This window comes from Besnoitia besnoiti, chromosome II (genome assembly GCF_002563875.1).
Source record: "Besnoitia besnoiti strain Bb-Ger1 chromosome II, whole genome shotgun sequence".
In the NCBI taxonomy this organism is placed as follows: Eukaryota; Apicomplexa; class Conoidasida; order Eucoccidiorida; family Sarcocystidae; genus Besnoitia; species Besnoitia besnoiti.
In genome coordinates this window covers 250834-265113 of record NC_042357.1, presented here as the reverse complement: position 1 = coordinate 265113, position 14280 = coordinate 250834, and the positions used below count along the sequence as shown (strand labels likewise).

The 14280-nt window shown below is 68.2% G+C and overlaps 1 protein-coding gene across 1 annotated transcript; it reads left to right on the top strand.

Moving 5' to 3' along the window:
- Nucleotides 1-6: 6 nt before the first annotated feature.
- BESB_033650 (uncharacterized protein) lies at nucleotides 7-14280 on the top strand (the record flags this gene model as incomplete). The annotated part of the gene is made up of 3 exons (XM_029361951.1): nucleotides 7-3156; nucleotides 3704-9769; nucleotides 10486-14280. The coding sequence occupies 3 exons, from the start codon at nucleotides 7-9 to the stop codon at nucleotides 14278-14280; spliced, it is 13011 nt and encodes a 4336-aa protein (XP_029220916.1).

Here is a 14280-nt window from a genome sequence, read left to right as displayed (position 1 = left end):
TTCGCCATGACGGGCGCGCCGCCTCGCCGAGGTGGGCCGTGGGCGCCAGACGCGCACCGCGAGCCCGCAGTCTCCTTCGGCTCTCCACTCTCTCCGCCGTTGCTGCTGCGTGCGTCTTCGCGCGTCTTGCCGGGTGCTTCGGCGGCCGCGCCCGACGCGGCGCAGGGCAGCTTCCCTTGCTGCGTCGTTTCTGAGGACGTTTTCCGTCCTGCGGGACGAGAGACACTCGCGCGTTTGGCGCAGCTGAGCGGACGGGAGGTCGCCGCCCCCAGTGCCCGCTGCGCGGCTGCGGGCGAGGTTGACGTGGCGTTCGCCGACGCCGAGTGCCTGGCTCAGTTCCTCAGGCAGCGCGCGAAGATTCCGCCGCGGCTCGCTTCGCTTCAGGCCTCGCATGGGCGGAGCAGCTGTCCGCAGTCTGCCTCTGCGGCGTTCGGGAAGAGCCCGCCACGCGGGAGAACGCGTCTTCCGGGGGTGTCTCTCGTGTGCGCGCGGCGCCTCCAGCGGGCGCAGCTCGCCCTGCTCTCTGGCACCCACGCTTCCGCGCGGCTTCTCGCCTCGATGTCTCTGCAGGCGGACGCGGCAGAGGTGCGCAGACAGCTTGCCGCGGCAGTCGCATGGGAGTCGCAGAGAGCCAGCGCCTTTAGATACATTTTGGCGGCGCACGGTCGCGAGGGCGGCCCCGTCCTCGCCGCGGAACTCGCGCTCCATATCCGCCGCGGTCTCGCGGTCGTGGCGTCTTCGCCGTTTTTCGCCTCCTCTGGGGCGCTTCGCACGCGTGCGCGACCTGTCCACGCTGCGTTTCTGCCGTTTGGATGCGCAGTGGCCTTCAGCATCTCCGCGGAAGACGCGGAGCGCGGGGATACGCTGCGGCTGCCAGCAGCGGGTGAGGCTGCGGGGCGTGCGTGGGGAGAAGGCGAGATGACAGTGGCGGTGCTGCAGGAAGAAGACCGGGACGGGCGCCACGGCCTCCTTGAAATCTTCCCTAGCGAGAAGCACCGACGGAGCTCGCCAGGTCTCGACTCGGCGAGCCTCGACAGAAGCATCCGCGTCCCGCTGCCCTACGTCCCCACTACCTTCTGGGGTGTACGTACACCGCAGGGAGAGAGCGGGGCTGTCGTTCTCGCGCAGCAGCGGCCGCCAGACGACCGCGAGGCTCAGGCTCTTTCTTGCGGCTCGTCGCAGCCCTCTGGCCTCACCGCGGCCTCGCTCTCCTCGTCGCCCTCTGCCGGTTCGTTTGTGGCGTTCAGCGTCACGACGCCCGGCGGGCGCCTCGAGCCGCGGCCGCTGCTCTTCACGTGCTGCCGCTGCTGCGTCGCGTCGAGGGCCTCGCCCTCAGTCGACCGCGAAGGAGGCGCGCCGCCTCGGCGCACCAAGAATCAGTGCGCGGCACCCGCCAGCGGGGATCAGAGCGCCGGCGCCCCGTGCGGCGCCGACCGTTGGGACACGGGGAGGCGCAGACCTGGTGTACGTACAGCCGACAGTCTCGATCATTCGGGGAAAGAAGCGCGCGCTGCTGCGGCCGCGGGTTTAGACGGAGAGATGCAGGAACCCGACCGAGTAAGCGACGAAAGGGAAGATGCACCTCCCCTCGAAGGCGCTCCCTCCTCCTGGTCAACTTTTCTGAATCTCCCGGCCGCTTCTGCTCCATGTCCTTCTTTGTCTGAGTCAAATTCGTCTTCATTTCCTTCTTCGCCTTCGATGGCATCTACAGTTTGGCCGCCGCTGGAGGTCCTTTGGGTCTCGAGCGTACCAGGACTCTCCCTGTGCCTCGCCTACGCCCCGGAGACGAGGTTCTGCGTGCTCTGTCTCCTTCTCGGGCGCGTGGCCAAAGGCGTCCGCGGAGGGGACTGGTGTCTCCGCGCCCAACTAGCGGTCGGAGGGCCGCGCGCCGCGCGGCGCCTCGCGGCGCGGCCTTTCGCGGAGCAGCTTGAGGCACGTCTCCGTCTTTCGGCTCCTTCGTTGCACGCGCTTCAGCTCTTCTCGTTTCGACTCCCGGGGGATGCAGAGCCCCTCGAACGCGACCCGAGAATAGAATCTGAGGACGGCCTCCGCGCGCCCGAAGAAGAAGGAGCGATGGACGCCGAGGAGGAAACCGAACGCAGAACACCAGAGACGGGAACACATCACTGCAGATACGCGGACAGCGGAGACGTGAGAGGGGACAGGTCTCGACGCGGAAGCGCGGGATTGCTGCCTGCGTTTCTCACGTCGTCGCCGCCGCAAGTTCTTCTTCTCCCCGCCTCGCTGCCCGCCGCCAGCAGGGCCTGTGGAGACCAGAGCGGATCCCGCGGCGGCAGGGCAGTCGCAGGCGCAAGCGGCGTTTTTAAAACAGAGACGTCACGCGGCAGTCCACGACGGAGCGACGCACGAACGCAATCGGATGCAGCGGCTGCTGCAGCGCCGCCGAGCCTCGAGGGACGACGCAGAAATCGAGTAGAGAAGCATCCCTGGGCAGGGACGCGCAGCTCGCGGCAGGCGCGCCTACGACTTGTGGTGCTGGATGAGCGCACAGAAACGCTTGCGCTGATTCCGCTGCCGTCGTCGCTCGCGACGTCTTCCTCCCTCTCTCCCTCCTCGCCCTCCTGTTATCCTCGGTCGTCTCTTCGTTCGCCGGCTTCGTCTTCTTCCTGTTGTCTGCGGCTGGCGGCCTGCGCCATTGAACGCGTTAAGGACGTCGTGGGGTTCGTCGCGGTCACGCCTGACGAGAGTGAGGCGAGTTCGTCATCTGCGCTCTCCCTTAGTGTTTCACGTCTGCTTCACCTCTTGGACACAAACGCCGGCGAACGGACCACGTCCCTGTCCTTCGCGTTTCCTCTCCTTGCCGCGTCGTCCCGCTCTCGTCTCTCTCCTCGCACGCCTTCTTCTGCTTCCCCTGAGTCGCTTCGCCTTTCGACATCTCTGCGCGCGACGTCGCTGCCAGCGTACCTGGTAGTCCTCCATCGCGGCGGCCTTCTGGGGCTTTACGCAGGCGCGTATCTTCTCTCGTTTTTGCACGTTTTCCTTCCTCCGCCTTCCTCGCTGACCCTCTCGCCGGCGTGTGCGTCTTCGCCCCAGGAGGCGCGCCGCAGAGAGACAGAGCAAGTCGCGCGCGAGACACAGCGGCCCTTCCCCGTGGCGGTGGCGCATGCAGTCGGAGACCGCTTCAACTTAACGTTTGTAAGCTGAAAGCCAAACACTTTAAAAAATCTTTCAGATTCCGGCTGTGTAGCTAGAGTGTGGGCTGCGGTATGCTCCGCGTCCTGGGACGTCATTCCAGGGCATAGAGGGCAGACGCTTGCTAACTCAGGGACAGTTGCATTTGTGAATCCAGCTGCACACATATACGAGTATACGTTTTCATGCGAGTACACGTATCTTCATAAATAGGCGTATACATATATATTGAGGTTCTGAGGGTATTCGTGGAAGCAATATGGAAGTATAAAAATGGCCTGCATGTATGCCGATGCTAAGACAGTCGCAGTTTAGCTGGCGAGTGATGCGGAATGCGAGGCCTCTCTGGCAGTGGGAGATCTGCTTTTCTCCCTCGGCGTTCATGCAAGCCTGCATGTGCCCTGCCTCAGTGAAGCGGCGCAGCTCCGCAGTCGCTCGACGGCTGCGCGGAGCTCAGTTCTCTCAGCGTTACCAAGCTGTTTCTCGGTTTTCGTCTTCGGCCAATTTTCGAGATCTCCGCTGTGTTTCCCTTCCTCCTCTCTCTCTGCAGCTCGCTCCGCTTCGCCCCGCGCCTTCTCAGTCCCTGTCTGCGTTTTCTTCTCCGCCGCGTGCGCCGGCAGCTCTCGGGGCTGCTGCGGCCTTTACCTCCTCTGGCGGCTTCGCTGCCCTGTCAACGTATCGCTGCGCGCTGCAGGTGACTCCCTCGCATCCGCTTCTGCGCCTCGTCATTTCGCTTCTGCTTCCCACGCTTCCGCCGAGCGCCGCGCTGCGCCTCCTCAGGTCGCTTTTCCGCTGGGTGTTGAATCCGCGCGCTTCCGCAGGGCTTGCGGCCGAACGGCGAGACGCGAGGGAGAGGACGATGACGCACGCGGCAGAGGCCGTGCGACTGCGGGTGACCCCAGCGGTCGCATGGGAGTTTGGCTCCCCTGCGGAGGCGTCTTCGTTCTCTTCCTCATCGTTGGAATTTCCTGCGGCTTGCCCGACTGCGCCGACTCGCCTCAGGGGGCTCTGTAGGGCCCTCGCGGCGTCTGAGACGCCGGACCGAGAGCGTGAGTGGACGGCCTTTTGTCTCGTCCTCCTCGCGGAGGCGACGCGATTCCCTCTCAAGCATTCAAGAGACTTTTTTTCCGCGCCCATCTCCGCAGCTCGGCGCCTCGCTGCCTCCTCTGCGCCCGCCACTCCTGCCGCTTCCGCGCCGGGCGCTGCTTGCTGTAGCGACGGTCTTGTCGCTCTGTCGCTTGGCGCGGCGCTAGCCGCGGCGCAGGCGGTCGCGAGCGGCCTGCGAGAAGGCGAGCGAAACAGAGAAGATGAAGCAGGTACCGCAGACGCAGTGTGGGGGGGACGCAGCGCCCATGCTGCTTCTCTGCCGCGGGAGCGCGGCCCCTGCGAAGAGGAGAGATCACGAGGAGGAAGCGAACGCGACGCACACCAGCCGTTTATCCCCGTCGTGCACGCTGCGGATCTCCGCGTCGAGGCGACAGAGGCGGACGCGACGCCGGGCGCAGGGGCTCGATGCCCGCGGGACAAGAGGGAAGAGGAGGCGGAGGCGTGCTCCTTCCTGCCTTCCCCGTTCGCGTGCTCATCTGCCTGCACACGGCGCGAGCTCGTGAGGCGCGCGACTCAGCGCCTCCTGGGAGAGCTGCTGCGCGCGACCCACACACGCGCCGATGCAACGGCAGGAGCCGCTGAGGCTGAAGAGAAGGCCGACGGCGCTCGAGGGGCGGCAGAGGGCGCGGGGACGCCACCCGCCTCACGCGCAGACGCCGCGCTCCACGCCTTCGACGCAGACCCCTTCCTAGGACCTCTGGTCAAGGATGCGCTGGAGGACGAAACCGAAGAATTCGACTGCATCTCGAATGCAGACGAAACGAATCCCGCGCTCTCCTCGCAATCTGCGTCTCAGCGTCCGCCTTTGGAAGCTTCTTCGTCGGGCGCTGTGGGGTCCATTCCGCGCTTGTGCGAGGGCGGGGGGTCGCCTCGTGAGGCGCTTCTGGCGGCAGTGCCTTCCTTCGGCCTGAGGCCGCATCTGCCTCAGATTTTTTTGAGTCTGCATGCGCTGCTCGAAGACGCGTCGCTGCTGCGTGCGGCGGAGGCCGTCGTCCAGCGGCCTCTAGCCAGGCTCCTGCTGCTGCTCGCTCGTCTGCTTCGCCTGCCGCGCTTCTTCGCAGTCTACGCGGCGCGGCTCTCCGCGGCGGAGGCGCGGCGCCTCGATGCGTTGCTCGGCGCGCTGCCTGAGAGGGAGGCGACGGCGAACGAGGGCGTGACGGGCGCGTGGATCCCCTCTCACCCGCGCGCAGAAACCGCGCAGGCGGGAAGCGAAAGCGGCGCCAAACTGGTTGCAGAAGCACGCATGGAGGCTTGCGAAAGGGACAGCGGAGACATAGGAGACAGCGGAGGCGGGCAGTTGGAATGCGAGGTCGACGAGGCGCTTGAGGTGCGAGGCGATGCAGACGGCGCAGAAGAAGAGCTTCGAGGAGCCGCGGCGCTGGAGAACATCCGAAGGTGGAAAGCCCTGCCTTCCGTGTATCATTCGCTCGAGCGTCGGTTTGCTTTGACGCCTCCGGCGGCGGCCGAGGGGTCGAATGCCGGCGAGAAGGAGAAGCAGAGCAGCTCAGGCGCGCCGAGTTCACTTCGCTCCCCCTTTGCTGCCGTTTCGTTGCCTCCTTTCTCTTCCACTTCTTCTGCTTCCCCGGCGGGAGAGCGGGCCGCCGCTGCCTGCCGCCCAGGCCGGAGGCTTGTTGCCGCGCTGGCACGCCTTGAGCGTCAGCGCCGCCAGGGCGCGACGGCGCCGGAGACTGTCTCCGCAGAGGAGACACGCATCCTCTCGCCCGGGGCGCGCGGGCGCGGAGACGGGCAGGGAGGCGAGGGCGGGACAGTCAGCGGCGACGGCGCCGGTCGCGTCAGGGGCGCGCAGGTCAGTTCATCAGTCTGCCCACTTTCGCTGGAGAAGGAGAATGCCGAGCGAGACGTCCGCGCGCAGGCGAGGCAGCAGCTCTTTCAGCTGCAGAGGCGACGATTTGCCGCCACAGGCAAAGTTGGTGGAGCAGGTTTCGATGGAGGTGTTTCCGCGTATTCGGTTTTCCCATCTCCCTGCGACAGGGGGGAATTCTTCGCAGAGCGCGAAGGTGCGCACGGCGCCGGTCTCTGCTCCCTGCCGCTCTCATCTGCAGAGGTCGGCCTGCACTTCGACTTCCGAAGCATCGAAGCTCGGCGAAGCTGCGGCTCTCTCTCGCCGTCTTCCGAGCTCGCCCCATCGCGCTCGTCCGCCGCAGGAGGTTCCCTGGCCTCCGCGCTTCATTCTCTCTGTGCCGGATCGGATGCCTCTGCGCCTGTGGGGCGCCGTGCGCGGTCTTCCGCGCCGTCCGCGGCGGCCGACTGCGAGACGCTGCAGCGCACGCGCGAAGCCTGGCGCATCGTCGGCGCCCTCCTTCGGAAGACGCCTCGCGCGGCGCGCAACCTCGTCCATCTGCAGCCCGTTGCGCAGAGCGCGCTGCGCGAGGCGCTGGCCTTTCTCGCTGGAGCCGCTGCGGACGTGCTGGGCGCGCGGCGGCTGGTGCGTGATGGTCAGGCAGGCAACGATGCCGCAGAGGAGAGCGAGGAGGAGGGAGATCTGTTTGTCACCGCTGCGTTGCTCGCGGGTCGTCGCGATTTCGCGGCCAACGCAGTTCTTCTCCTCGCTTCGTCCGCGGCCTCCACGACGTCTCCCTCGCCCCTGCTGCCTTCACGTCCTTCGGCGGCGCCTCTGGCGCCCTCACCGCCTTCGCCGTGGCGTGCGTCGCTCGACCTGCAGGAGCTTGTTCACTTGGAGGCCTCCTGCCAGGCGCGGACGAGCGGCTTCTTCTGGCTGGCGCCGCGCGAGGTCTCTGCAGAGGCCTCGCCCCCTGTGTCGCCACTTCCGTCGTCGCTGTCCTCGACCTCGGGAGAGTCCGGCGTGCTGACGCGCTGGGGCGGCGTCGCGCCCAACATGAGCGCGTGGGCGGCCGCGCGCCCGGAGCTCCGCGCGCGCCTGCTGCTTGTCGCGTCTGCGCTTGACACCTCGTCGCTGCGCGTCGTTGTCTCGCGCCTCTCGCCGCAGGCCGCCGACGTCCTGGACACGATCGGGGAGAGCCACGCGCTGCTGGCGCCCGCCGCGCAGCACTTGGTGCCGCCGCCGCAAAACGCAGTCTCTGCGTCGTTTCTGGCGTCGCCCCTCGCGTCGTCGCTCGGCGGCATCTCCTCGCCGCGACTCCCGGCCTCGACTGCGCGACACAGCGGGCGCGCTGCGGGGAGCGAGGACGAGGGGCGCGCCAGTGCGCTCCCGCTGCTGCTGCAGAAGCTGTCTCCGCTTGACTCCGCCCTCGCGCTGGCGAGTCGCGACCGCGGCGTAGCCCTCCAGCAGGCCCTGGCAGTGGGGCGAGGGGCGCTCACGCTGGGCGCGCTGGGGCGATTCGAGGGCGGCGCGCGCGACGGCCGCGACCGCGAGCTGCTGCCGCTCTCGCTCCTCGACGTGCCCCCGATCGAGCTCCGCGTCCTCCTCGCGCCCTACGCGGCCGTCGCCAAGGACGGCGAAGAGAGTTCCGCCGACGCCGACGAGGCGGAGCTCGACAGGGGCTCCGGAAGCGACCGGCGAGGTGCGAGAGGGGGCGAGCGTCCGCGCCGCTTCCTCGTCGTGGACGACTCTGCCTCGCAAGCGAGCTCAGAAGAAGAGTCTCTCTTTGGATTCTCAGCTGCCGGGCGCGGTCCGCCAGGCGCGGCCGCCGCCCGACTGGCGTCGTCGCCGTCGTTCACGCGCGATGCCGCGCTCTCACGCCGCACGAGTCTCTTCGCATCCGCCGCCGTGGCTCCCGCCCTGTCTCTGCCCCCCGGGCGCTCCGGCGAGCGGCGCAGACGCGGGGGCCGAGCGCCTCCCCCCTTCACCTTCGTGCCGCTGCCGGCGCAGCTCGTGAGTCGAGATCCGCAGAGACAGCCGCCCGAAGGAGACGCGTGGGCGCAGTTCCACAACGGCTGCGCGTCCGGCCTCGCGCTGCTGCCCGCCGCGATCTCCATCGAGCCCGCCGCGACGCTTCGCGCGACGCCGACGAGCCACAGACGCCGGCACCGATCGCCTGCGGGCGGCGGTGCGGAGGCGGCGGCGAGTTGGAGCCCGAGCCGCGAGGGAGAGACGAGCGCCGAAGGGCGGGGACTGCGGGGGACGGACGCCACGAAGGCTTCGGCAGCCAGCGCTGGGGGCGGGGTGGCATCGCAGGGGTTCGCCTCTCGCAACTCGCCCGAGTTTGGGCGCGGCGCGGGACGCCGAGACGGCAAGCGGCGGCGCTCGAGGGACGGAGACGAGAGGCGGGCCGATGCGGCGAGCCGCGACGGTCTTTGGGCTCACCTCTTCCCGTGGATTCGCCCGTCGTCCGCAGCGGCGGCCCCCGCGGCCGCCGCCTTTGAGCGCGAGGCGAAGCGCTGCAAGCGCGACTCGCTTTCTCACAACGAGCAGCTCGCCGCGTTCCTGCGCCGCCACGCGGAGGCCTACGGACCGCACGAGTTCGGCGGCCTAGTGCTGGCGCTGGGGCTGTGTGGTTTCTTCCGCGTCGCAGGCGGCGCGCGCAAGGAAGAGCTGCAGACGCTCTCGCTGCGGCTCCTCTGGGACGCGTTCGACCGCGAGACGGTGCAGACGGGGCTTCTGCTGGGCCTGGCGGGCAGCGCCGTGGGCTCGAGGTCGCAGGCGCTGCTGCAGCTGTGCGCGGCGCACCTGCCCTACGCGCTCACGGGACAGTTCATCGAGACGGAGATGCACCCCGCACCGCAGTGCGCGGCCCTCGTCGCCCTCGGGCTCGTCTTCGCCCGCAGCCAAAGCCGCGGCATGTCCGCCACGCTGCTGCACCATCTGCTGCGGTCGCCGTGTCTCCTCGCCGACAAACAGGGCCTCGACCGCGACGCCTGTGCGCTCTCCGCCGCCTGGAGCCTCGGCGTGGTGTGGCTCGGTCACCGGCGCCGCGGTCGCCTGGACGGAGGGCGTGGCCTGCGACGCAGCCGAAGGCTTCAGGGCGAAGAGGGCGCCGACAAGCCCAGGGCCTCGCGGGAGGCGCCGAGCCTCGCGCAGGCGCGCCACGCAGGCGCGGGCGAAGCGCGGGAAGGAGCAGGGCGCGATGGAGCAGCAGGCGCTGCGCGCGCCGGGGCCTCCAGACGGGCGGCCCCCCGCGGCGGAGGCGTCGGCGAGGCGCGAAGCGACCGCGAGAGCTGCGGCCGGGATGGAGAGAAGCAAGAGGAGGACGAGCTGTCTCTCTTCTGGAGGGAGTTGATCACACTCGCGAACTTGAACACGTCGCGCCCGTGGGGGTCGTTCTACCGCGAGCCGCTGAAGGGCGCCTTGCGCAGGGGCCCCCTGCGCGCGGCTGCGCGGTTTTCTCTCTTCGCCTCCGGGGTCTCAGGGGTCTCAGGCCCTCGCCACGTGGGGCCGGCGAGTCGCCTGCCGCTTCTACAGGAGTCGTGGACAGCATCGCATGCACCACCTCACGCGTCAGTCGCGGCGACCGCGACCTCCCGTGGCTTCCCCCCTGCGGAGGCTTGCGAGGAGTTGTCCCGCGACGGCACCCCACACGACGAAGAGGCGACTGCGCCACCAGGGGGGGCAGCGAGCCGGACGAGGACGGTGCACGGTTTGCCTTCCTGTTTGAGCAAGAAGGCGAGGAGAACGCTTTCTCGTTCGCGAGCCACGCACACCGCAGCAACCTCCACTGGGGCTGCCTCAACGCCAGCGAGGTCTCTGCGCCTGCGGCGCTCGCCCTCGGCCTCGCCTTCCTCGACAGCGAAAACGATCAAGTGCGCCGCGGCCTCATACTGCCCAACTCCGCTGACCAGCTAATGGATCTCCTCCCTCACGTCCTTCTCTGCAAGGTGCGTACCTCCTGCGGCAGGCGTGCCGTAATTCGGCGCCAATATATATATATATATATATATATATATATCCAACATACTCATATTCGTACATATCCATCCATATGCATATATATATGTATACGCGTTTGTGCTGGTATGTGATATCTGGCCCCGCCCGTAGCCCTCTGGCGTCTGCAGCGGCGTTGTTCGATGCGCTGTTTTGCGCAGGAGAGGTCTGAGTCCTTCGGTCTCGCATGAGCTTCGTCTGCAGCGGCTGATATCGGGTCGCCGCCCTTGGGTTCTCCGCGACTCACAGCAGCTTTTAGCTTTAGTGTCGTCCCCACATCTTGGAGTCCAAGTTGTTTGGCGTCCGCCTGTGCGAGGCGCGAGTGGCGTTCCCTTTCTTGAAAGGCGTTCACACCAGCGCCCTGCGCCACTCACCTCGTATACTTTTTCTCCTCGTTTGTGTCTGTGTTTCTGGTTTTGCAGGTGCTGGCACGCGCGCTCATTTTTTGGTCGGCTATCACGCCGTCGCACCGTTGGGTGGCGGCGCAGATTCCGCCGCTCCTGCGGCTGCTGCCCTCGGACTTTTCCGAATCCCAGCGCAACCCGCTTCCCTTCCGCCGCGTCGTCTGCCCTGCCACGCTACGGATTTTGCCAGTCGCACGCTCCTCGCCCGCCGACTCTGCGGGCGCGTCTCCACCGCCCTCTCCGCGGTCGCAGGCGTCGGCGGGCGCGCCTCGCTCGCCCGCGTCCTCTGCTGGCTCATCGGCATCCGCGTGCTCCGCCGCGCCCTCCTGCTGCTCCTGCTCCGCCGCGCCGCTCAGCTTCCCGTTTGCCGCGGCCGCCAAGTACCGCGCGCATGCGCTGGCTGGCGCCCTGTGGGCTCTCGGGCTGCGCTACGCGGGCACCCGCAGCCGCCGCTGCATCCACCTGCTGCTGCGCTACCTGCACTACCTGCGCGGCCCTGGCTTCGGGCGTCCGCCGTCGGCGGCCCGCGGGCGCCGCGGCAAGCGCGAGGCCTGCGGGCGCGGAGACCGGCGCGACGGGCGGCGGACGGGGGCCGAGGAGGCGGCAGGACTGCAAGAAGCAGGAGACAGTCGAGGCGGCTTCGAGCCGGAATATGCGCCGGTGGAGACAGGCGACGTCTCCAGGGACTCCTCGGGGACCGCAGAGGCTCCGTCGCGCCTGCCGTCTTCGGCGTCGTCGGCCGGCGCCCAGTCTCCGTTCCCCCCCTTTCCCGCGCCGCTCTCTTGCGCGAACCTTCTCTCGCCGTCGCAGAGCGCCCTTTTTCTGTCGCTGCCGTCGCGCTTCTCGCTGCCGCTACCGGCTCCGGGGTCGCCCGCCGCCGCGTTCGCCGCGACCGCGGCCCATGTTGACGAGGAGGCGCGCGATCTCTGTGCGCTTGTCTGCTGCCTGGCGCTGGCCTGTGTGGCGGCGGGATCCTGCGACGACGAAGTCCTCTCCGCACTCTTCGCCGAGCGCCAGCTCCGGCTCTCGCGCCCGCGCCCAGAGACCGTTGGAGGCGCGACCGCGGTCGCGGCGGCGGCGGCGGTCGTGGCGGCCGCCGCGGCGGCGGGCTTGGCCAGCGAGGACACCGCGAGCGCGACGGCGGCGGCGGAGACTGCGGCGGCGTGTGCCCGGGCGGCCGAGGAGAACGAAGCAGACGCGCAGTACGGGGCGCTTCTGCTGCTTCACCAGGCGATCGGGTTCGTCTGTATGGCTGGCGGGCGGCGCAGCTTCGAGGAAAATTCCTTCTTTGCGACTGCGGTCCTCGTGATGGCGCTTTTCCCGGTCAGGCCGCCGAGCGACCCCGCCGACCAGAGCGCCCACCTGCAGGCGGCGAGGCACCTCTGGGTGCTGGCGACTGAGCCGAGACACCTCGCGGCGATCGACGCCGACGCGGGTCAGCGCGTGGCGCTGCCTGTCTCGCTCCTCGTGCGGCGCGCGGGCACTCCAGACGAGGCCGAAGACGCGGAGGCTGTGCGCGAAAGGAGGCGTGCGGAGGTGAAGCGAGTCGACCTATGGCTGCCGGGATGGCTGCCCTCGCCCAGGCGGATCCTGCAGCTCCACGTCACCAGCGACCGGTACGCGCCGCTGGTCCTTCGGCGCGAGCCGCGACTCCGCATGCCGGCGGAGGGTGCGGCGGAGGACGCGCCCGCTGCGCCGTCGCTTTTCGCGCGGCTGCTTCACCTGGGCGGGTTTTTCGTGCAGCGGCGCGACTCGGCAGTCCCCTACCGTGGGCGGCCGGTCTCCTGCGAAATCCAGCAGACTGCACGCAGAACCCGCAGATCTTTTCTGCCCGCGCACGCGTGCCTCCGCTCCGGTCTCACCGCCGAGCCCGTAAAGCCCCCGCGCGCGTCTGCGGCGCTCGCCTCCGCCTACGCCGCCGCAGTCGGCGAGCAGCTGCGTGCGCACGTGGAGTCGCTGGAGGCGTGGCAGCGAGAAGAGGGAAACGACGAGAATCTCTCAAAAGCTGTAGCGGGCCGAGACACTTCGGGCGCGGCGGCGGCTCGATGTTCGGTGCCTCCGACCGCGAGGCAGAGACGCTTTGGAGCCCAAGACCCGCGGTCGCTGGGCGGGGAGGGCACTCCACTTCGCGAGGCCCTCAAGCGAATACTGCCTCAGGTGAATGTCGCTGAGCGCGCAGAAGCTGTGCGTGCCAACAGAGACTGCGAAACGCACACCGGGGAGCCGGGAGATGCGGCGGAGGGCGCTTGGCTGCGACGACGCCTTTCGCGCTGGTTTCAGGGGGAACTGGAGCGAAGCCGAGAAGAGAGAGACGAGGCGATGCTGCGCGTGTGGCAGGACAGTCTGAGTGCAAACGCCGTTTCTCTCTGTCGTTCTCATTCTCCATCGCCGCGTCCCAAGCGCCTGGGAAGCAGCGACAGCAGTCGAGGCACTCCACCAGGCGCCGACGCGCTCCCTGCCGGCTTCTCGCCGTCATCAACCGAAGACGAGCGAGAGTATGCGCATCGCAGGGAAATAGCTGCGTTGCCCAGGTTGTCATCGGGCTCGCCTGCGCGCGATGCGTCCTCTTCGGCGCCTTTTTGTTCAAACTGTCTCCTCGAGGGCGAGCCCGCGCACGCGGGCGCGGCGGCTCCTGTCTCGCTCGCGCCCCTGCGGCGCCTGCTCTCCAATCGAGAGTACGATGACGCGGATCGCGGATCCGAAGGGGACTGCCGGACGAGAGTTTTTTTTGACACGGCGGCAGCAAGCGCGGGACTACCTTCTGCAGTCTCCGCGTTGAGGCACCTTCCGTCGCCGCGCGACGTCCTGGCAGCGCTCGCACTTCGCCGCATGCAGGATTTTTTCCGGCGCGCAGCCCTGGAGTCTGTTTCTGCGGCTTCGTCGCATTTTTCTCCACTCCTTTTTGCTTCCACTGGAGATGTCGTGGAGGGCAACACACGCCGCCTCTCGCTCACGCCGCTCCCGTCATCGCTCCTCCTGGCGGCTGCTTGTTCGCCTCGCTTTGCCGCCTCCATGGCCAGGCCGGAGCCGAGGGCGCGCACGGCGCCTCCAAGCAGCTCCGCCGCGAGTCCGTGCATCCCGCGAGGGCGCCCCGCGGGCAGGGCGCCACGCACGGACGTTCGAATAGATGCCGTTTCCCTTCTTTTCGAACTCTGCGTCACGTACTACGCCGCCGCAGGCCTTGCGTCGCTTCACTTGTCGAGCGCTCGCCTGGGCGCCAGCGCCTCGCCTTCGCCTCGCGGAAGCGCAGCGTACGGCGCCTGGGCTGCAGGGACTCACAGGTGGCAGGGAGGCAAGAGCATGAGGCCGTTTGAAGAACGAGACGCGAAGAAGGTTGGGCGCACAGAGGAGGAAGGAAGTCTGGCATGTGCGGCAGATGCGCTCTCAGCTTTTCTTCTTTTTCATCGGCTTCCGCTGCTCCATGACTGGCTCGAGTTCGTCCACGAAGTTGCGCGGTGTGCCACGCAGCGCAGGCCTCTGCCGGCGGCCGGCGCTGCTGCCTCCTCGCCCGCGTTTGAGAAGCGCCCAGCCGAGCCCGACGCGCCTGCGACGAGCGAGGCGCCTGCGGAGCAGGGAGAGACGACAAGCAGGATGAACGCGGCGGAGGACTTCTCGAGCGAGAAGGCCAAGATGCAGCGCGCGCTGTATCTGTCTCATCAAGTGGCGGCCGGCGCGACCGTTCGGGGCAAGTTGCTCCTCGCAGATGCGCTGCTGGAAGTCGACAGAATCTTTGGACTGCTCGAGGCGACGGAGTGTCTGGAGCCTTGCGCCGACGTTGCGCGCCGACAGCCTCAGTCGTGCAGCAGGTGCTAG